This window comes from Alosa pseudoharengus, unplaced genomic scaffold (genome assembly GCF_046254945.1).
Source record: "Alosa pseudoharengus isolate Yale_2024_CS ecotype anadromous, Long Island Sound unplaced genomic scaffold, YU_APseudo_1.1 YU_APseudo_1.1_scf_21, whole genome shotgun sequence".
NCBI lineage: Eukaryota > Metazoa > Chordata > Actinopteri > Clupeiformes > Clupeidae > Alosa > Alosa pseudoharengus.
In genome coordinates this window covers 30,145,792-30,153,689 of record NW_027468674.1, presented here as the reverse complement: position 1 = coordinate 30,153,689, position 7,898 = coordinate 30,145,792, and the positions used below count along the sequence as shown (strand labels likewise).

General features: G+C 44.6%; 1 protein-coding gene across 5 annotated transcripts in view; it reads right to left on the bottom strand.

The window, feature by feature from the left end:
- Positions 1-4,577: 4,577 nt before the first annotated feature.
- LOC143138117 (poly(ADP-ribose) glycohydrolase-like) overlaps positions 4,578-7,898 on the bottom strand; it is a 56,488-nt gene continuing 53,167 nt past the window's right edge. For all 5 annotated transcript variants that reach the window (XM_076298565.1, XM_076298561.1, XM_076298562.1 and 2 more), the window contains 2 exons: positions 6,775-6,903; positions 4,578-6,106 (listed from right to left, as the gene is read on the bottom strand). In XM_076298565.1, the coding sequence (XP_076154680.1) occupies positions 5,949-6,106; positions 6,775-6,903 (287 nt within the window). In that variant the 3' untranslated portion in view covers positions 4,578-5,948. The remainder of the gene's footprint in view (positions 6,107-6,774; positions 6,904-7,898) is intronic.

The following is a 7,898-nucleotide window of genomic DNA, read 5'->3' as shown; positions in this document are numbered from 1 at the left end:
TTTACATTTATTTGTTCAGCTGTTGCTGGTTATATAGGCGTCATTAATATGTGCATGTATATGTATCCTTTGAACCAAACCCTAGGTTACGCATGCAGCTTGGCTCCATCAGCTACGGAAACAAACAACCTCTATTAGAACTGAGCTCTCCCCCTGTCACTGAGAGCGAGCAGCGCCATCAGCAGGATTAACTCAACTTTGTAGCGCTGGTCGTGATGAGGCAAACAAGAGTCTCGGCTCTCGCCATCATAAATCCCCGCAGCCAATCCACAGGAACCGCGCACTGAGAGCTGAGCCTAATGCGGAGGCCTAATAAACCCCGCTGCTGATGGCGCTCGTGCGGCTGGAATTAATTAAGAGGGAAGGAAGGCAGTGTTAGCACCTGTTTACTTAAACAGTCTCTTTGATGTGTGTTTGCATTCATTGCGGCGAAGCTGCGGAGCTGGTGTTTTGCAGGGACTTTGGCACCTGGTGGTCGAATTAGTTAAGTATTGGCCTACCTTGGAATTATTTTACAGTGTTTCTCAGTCGCTTTGGTACATTTATCAAAATGAATGTTTTCAAAACAGTAAGTTTCTAAAAACAACTTGTGTGGATAGCATCAGACAAGGGGACCTGCTTTTTTTAACCTGCAAAAGCCCATAACTGCCTTAAAATACTTAGTAAATTAGTGTGCCAATGATGGAATCAAAAGCCCTTTTATTACTATGTTGTACCAGAGATGGTTTCATAGCACATTATTGCATGCAATTGTTCCATAGATTATTGGACGTATCCAACTAACTCATGTCCAAACCAAGTCTTGGCAACGTGAAAGGAAAAAGTATAATTTGATTGGCTGTTGACTTCAAATATCACCAAAACCGAATTGTAGACGGCATTTTTAATTCCCCATAGTCTCACTAACAGTAGGCCTAATCGACATTTTATCACTCCTGCTCTTAATTTTTTAATCTGGACCAAAGCAATGGGATTAAAACCCAGGTTACTGTCAGCCTACATACTGGCAACATGATACATTCCCCTGCACTTGAATAAAAAGGGCTGCTTAATAAAATACTCAAATAAATGTTAAAGAGCCAGCCTGGTGCTGAGCAACTCATTTAACAGTCAAAACATTTCATGTGTGATAGCACTGTAAGTGAAGGCATGCCAGTGCCTCTACTAATGAGATTAAAACATTAACATTTGAGGGAAAGCGTTGTCTCTGATCTCTTTCCAAAAAAAATGCTCCTTATTTTCTGTTACGCATGCGCGCACACACACACACACACACACACACACACACACACACACACACACACACACACACACACACACACACACACACACACACACACGTACACACACACACACGCTCACTTTGGTTGGGCCTCCTTTGGCGAAGGCCATGCAAATCAGACCTATGCGGGTTCCAGCGGCCTGCTGCATTCATTATGTATGCAGCGATAGCAGAGGCTGACCTTTTAAGCAGCCCTGTGAAGCGCCAACACAGTGCGCACACACACCACTGTGGGGGTCGTCGGAGCGCTCCAGTCAGCATGACGGAGGGAGAACACACTCAGGTGGGGATGACCAGTGGGTGGGTGATGACGCTGGCTTCATCAAAAAGGCCACTGGGTTGTTGTTTTTTCTATGTGAAGAGGAAAGAGAACTGTCAACATTTAATTTACAAATAGATAAACCCACCCAAGTCCAATCCTATGGTCCAATTCAATACCTAACTGACTACATCAAGCCAGTCAGAAAAGATTTTCACTTACCAGTATTTTATAGATGGATGGCTGTCAGGTACAGAGAGAGAAACAGAGAGATCTCTAGATCCTTTATATAGTACAGAGACTGAACCTTGCAGAATGAACCAGCCAGATGAGATGCTCTTGGCTTCTCAGATATCAAACAGATGTTTGTTTTGGACACAAAGTGTTCTTCTGAGTCGTTTGGTAAACAAACAATAGCCCTGAAGCTTATGAGCCATCGCCAGCACACCTGGAGGGCTGGATGCCCCAGCAATAAAACCCACAGTCCTATACAAACATCAGCTGCCTCAGAGAGGCCCACTGCTACACTCAATAGTGAGTATATCGGTGTGTGTGTGTGTGTGTGTGTGCGTGCACCCATGTGTGTATAAAAGAGTGTGCATTAAAGACTGTACCACATGTGTGTGTGTTTGTGAGTGCCTATATGTGTATGAGTGATTGTGTGTCCTTGTGTATCAGTGAGTGTGTGTGTGTGTGTTATGTGTGATATAATGCCATATTCCTGTGGCAGATGGCCATGAAAAGGTTACAGTAAATTGGCAGGAGGTTGGCAGAACTAGGCTATAATCTGACCGGTACCTCCCCCTGGCATCTAAGTGTGTGTGTGTGTGTGTGTCTATTTGAGTGTGTATGTGAGAGTGTGGGGTGGGGGCACTGGTAGAGGGGTATCACTGGCATACGCCACTCCAAGAGGTCGTTTGGGCAGGGAGATGGGGGTTGGGGCGTGCGTTTGAAGTCAGCCATCAACAAAGAGCCTGTGGAGCCGTAAGTCGGGTTCTCTCCACCGAGGCGAGCGATCGATCTAGACCCCACTGTGGACGCCACGCTTTCATCCCCACTCTCCACCTGAAAAGGGGGGTTAACACACTACTGCTGAAAGGCTTAACTCCATCACACACACCTACCTGTTTCAAACCAACAACCAACCAACAGTGCATTTCTCAAATGTATCCTAGATAGGCTCGTAATATTACCACTGTTACATTTTACTCCTTAACCACTACCACTGTTCACTTGTACTCTTACTCTCTGATAAAGAATCAGTCATGATTTTACTCAGTCCCTGAGTTGCCAGTCTCTTATGAGTCTAACACTTTGCACGCTCCCGTTGTTCCATGGTCATTGCACATGGGTGCTTATTAAGAAATGTATTGTTTGCCTGAAAAGTTAAGCACCCGATATGGACTTATTTATGTCAGATGCTTCAGTCTTTATCAGGAGTGGTAGCCACATGCCATCTGCACTCTATTAAGGGAGCGGACATATCGTACATGAGGAGTTGGAGTTCACAATAGGTGTTTTCCAGTTTCCCAGGCAAATACACTCACAAACAGGCATACGTGATATAACTAATTTAAGTATAAGTATATAAGTATATATACTCTTTTGATCCCGTGTCCCGAAATTTGGTCTCTGCATTTATCCCAATCCGTGAATTAGTGAAACACACTCAGCACACAGTGAACACACAGTGAGGTGAAGCACACACTAATCCCGGCGCAGTGAGCTGCCTGCATCAACAGTGGCGCTCGGGGAGCAGTGAGGGGTTAGGTGCCTTGCTCAAGGGCACTTCAGCCGTGCCTACTGGTCGGGGTTCAAACCGGCAACCCTCCGGTTACAAGTCCGAAGTGCTAACCAGTAGGCCACGGCTGCCCAAATTTGCACAGAGCAAACCAGACATCAGCCACTTTCAAGGGAAACATGTGCATGCACTAAGGTATTTCCAAGTGAATAGCCTCACAGATTCTATTGGAACTAGATGTACCGCATAGCGGTACAAAACATGACCGCAGCCCAGTTCTGCACATTCTCTCCGAATTCACACATTTCATTGCATTTCTTCTCCGAATTTCCACATTTCATTGCATTTCTTACACCAGTACACCATATTTTAGTAACAATTTACAAATACTAACAAAGGGTTAGGTAATTACTAGTTTGCTATTTATTATGGCATCTTATTATAAATTGTTACCAGAAGCTCCTCTGTGTGTATTTGTGAGTGCATGCATGTGTGTACAGTATGTGTGCGTCACAGTGCCAGCATTGGCATGAGTGCTTCTGTGTGTGTGCATGTGAGTATGTATGAATGTGTGTGTGTGTATAATGTGAGTGCATGTGCATATGTGCATGAGTGTGTGTATATGCATGTGTGCCTGAGTATTTGTGTGTGTGTGCCCCAGTGCCAGTACTGTCTGAAGTGTGCTTTTGGTCTGGTGCTCTGACCCTCCATAATGAGGCTCCATGTACTCTTGACACCAGAGATATGACCTTATTAAAGCAAGAGGAAATGGTAGGGGCCACAACAATGAGAACATACCACTAATGATGGAGAGAAAAGAAGATAGGAAGTTAGTGTATGAGAGAGAGATAAAGAGAGATAAAGAAAGAGGAATACTGTCTAAATAAAGAAAAAGGAGCGATCAAGACAGAAATGGTGAGAACTAGAGAGATGGACTGACTGGCTGACTGAACTAGAGAAAGCAGATGTGTTAGGTTTTCTTAAACCATGATCATATACATTTCATGAAGTTAATAAAGTGAATGTTTCTTTGCTTTTTCGGTCAGGATGTATTTGAACGTACACATGGTTTGTAAAGAATACGATGAATGACAGTGAAAGCGTGCCATTTGTACCTGAAACACTTGCAATGCACATTCAATCTTCTAATGCACATAAAAATCTGAATCGGTACAGAGGGTGGATTTAGCCCTTGATTTACATAAAGCATAATGCACTTAAGCTGATGGAAAAAGTTTACGCTAATATTTTCCAGTCACACTAGCAATATGCATGAACTCTGATTATGTCTGATGTATGTTAAGTTAATTTTTATTATTAAAATCACAATCACAGTAACAAACACTTCAGCTTCATTTCTTTTAAAAAAGCAGAGAGCAATTACAACCACTACTACCACTCCCAAAAATGCCTAATTACAATCATAAAAAATAGATTACCTTTTATTCTTTATTTTCAAAAAAGGAAATAAAACAAGAAATTGAAAAGAAATACCCAAAGCACTTCACTGGTGTGCGTCTAAGTACTAAACAAAAAGACAAAAAAGATCTTTCAGCCTCCGAGTTGAACAAAATCTCGTTTAGGATACATCGACCAGAGGAAAGATATTTCTCCACACAACTACCCTAAACACTTCTAACCGTTGAATCATTCCAATCATTAACACCAGCCTTCTAAAGGTACCTGAGGATCTATTCATCCCGAACTAACACAAATGGACGTTATGAGCGTATACGCATGTACAAAATGGGGTATGGGCCAGGACAATGTATTATATTATAGGCTGGGTGAGGACTTGTGGGCTGGCCAAACAAAACGTCTGTGGGGTTTTATAACGGCGTCCATGTTTTTTTTTTTTTTATATCTCTGCTATTCATTACGTCCCTTTTACTGGGCTTCAGGCAGCCAATTCAATTACGCAGAAGAGAAAAGACAGAGAGAGAGAGAGAGAGAGAGAGAGAGAGAGAGAGAAAGAGGGAGAGAGGAGAGGAATGAGAGTTGGTTATATAGGGGGACAGAGTAAAATAATTAAAGACTAGAGCTAGAGAGAGGGAGAGAAGGAGGGAAAGAGGGAGGGAGGGAGGGAAAGACACAGAATGAGGGAAAAGAAAAAGAGAATGAGAGAGAGAAGAGAAGAGTTAAGAGAGGAGAGAAAGACAAAGTCAAACAGAAAACAATGGCAGCCAAGAAAAGTGGCTATGGCACTTACAATGGACAGTGCTAAACATCTTTGTCATTATAATGCATACTAATGGAGTCCATGATAGAGAGCAGCCCCCCCACCCCACACACAAAAAAATACACTAGAATCATCCAACACCATAGAGAGCCATCCACTTAGTACTGCTTGAATGACCCTCAAATAAATTAGCTTAAGTGCCTGAAAAAAAAAGAACCATACAAACCAGAACATACAACAAAATGCACTTCAATCTAAACAAGGGCATTACAAAGAATGACTTCCTCACGAGTGAGGTCTTTGTGATATAGGATCATATTTTTCAATCTAAACAAGGATTTTAAAGGCTTTGTCATGGGTGAAGTCTTTGTGATATTGGATTATATTTTTAGCTGTATATTGCGTGTGTGTCATGCTCTGACGTGACCCGCGGGCTGCGACAACGCTTAAGGCTGAAGGCCGAGAGACTGGCTTTGGCACATAGAGGTCAAAGGTCATCATGGGTGTGCGTGGGTGAAAGGTCACTGTCGGGGTCGTTCATGACCCGCTCGGCGATGAAGGCGTAGAGGCCGACGGTGGGGCGGCGGTTGGGGCAGTCACGACACTCACAGATGAAGTACTCCTCCAGGAGAGAGTACACAGTGCCTGAAGAGGGAGGGAGAGAGCAAGAGAGAGAGGGAGAGAGGAAACAAGAGAGAGAACCTTCATTAAAAACACACACAGACACGTTTTAAAAGATCAATGTCAGTCAAATCAGACTTTAACCCATTTAACACTGAAGGAGAGAGAGAGAGAGAGAGAGAAGAGGGGAGGATGTGGAGACTGGATCTGAAACAACGCACAGAAATTCAGTAAGCATGTGGCATGAGCAAATGTTACAGAGTGTCTACAGCAGGACTCCAGGCTGCTGCACACAGAGGAGTCTGTTGAAACATGGCATATAAGCTGGAGTGTGGGCTGGAGAGAGTGACACACACACACACACACACACACACACACACACACACACACACACACACACACTATGTCCATGTCCATGCAGCACTTACCTACAGTCACATCTCTCTGTGTAGTGTATTTATGTATGTATCTGTCTTACCCACATCCACGTCTCTATCTGTGGAGTGTGTGTGTGTGTGTGTGTGCGTCTTACCCATGCTGACGTCTCTGTCCATGAGTAGTGTGTGTCTTACCAATGCTGACACCTCTGTCTGAGAGTAGTGTGTGTGTGTCTCTCTTACCAGCGCTGACATCTCTGTCCATAGTAGTAGTAGTAGTAGTGTGTGTGTGTGGTGTGTGTGTGTGTCTCTTACCCACGCTGACGTTTGTGTCCGTGAGTAGTGTGTGCATGCGGTGGACGTCCGTCATGAGGGCTGCGTCTCCGAAGGTGAAGTAGACCACATCTCTGCCCGCCTCCGCTGCAGCCAGCATCTGTAGCAGAGCTGAGTACACACACACGCACACACACACACGGATACACACACACACACGGATACACGCACACACACACAAACATATAAATAAATCCTTCTGCACATAGGCATGCATATTGTCACACACCCTAGCATTATATGAATTGCATAAAGACAAAGACATGCGCACACATACTGTACATACACAAGCCCGCAGACATACACACCAGCTTACTTACCCTAACACACAGGCACACACACACACACTCTCTCTCTGGAGTTGACAGGAAGACAGGGTGTGTCATGACAGTGCCCTGTACCGTCCGTGCGGAACATGAGCAACTCAAACAGCTGAGAGGTATGCAGCCCCCTTGCACCCTGCCCCCCCCCCCCCCCCCCCCCCACACACACACACACACACACACAGCTCCAAGACAGACAGGTAAGGATGTGCCAAAACATCCCCCCGTACCCGTACACACCCGTACACACACACACACACACACACAAGACGAGGCTAGAGAGGGTCACTCTGCTCTACTCACTGACAGAGGCCTCTGAGAAAGATTGTGTGTGTGTGTGTGTGTGTGTGTGTGTACATGGTACGTGTGTACAGCTCTATAGTACAAGCTGGGCAAAAAGTTCCCGAATACTTTGCGCTCTGTTTACTGTAAGTCGGCCTCAGCATAGGACACGCACGCACGCACACACACACACACACACACACACACACACACACACACACAAAACACACACACACACACACACACACACAAAACACACACACACACACACACACACACACACACACACACACACACACACACAAATACACCAGGTCTATAGCATCAGTTTAACGAACAAGACACACACACACCCTCTCTCTCTCACACACACACACAGCCTTACATGCAGCCTTAGTCACTGGTAGCCCCACAGGAAAGTGAATGTTTAATGAAGCTGGAAGTAAGACTGCTGATTAACAAGGACTGGGACACAAACACTCTCAGAAGAATAGAGAAACA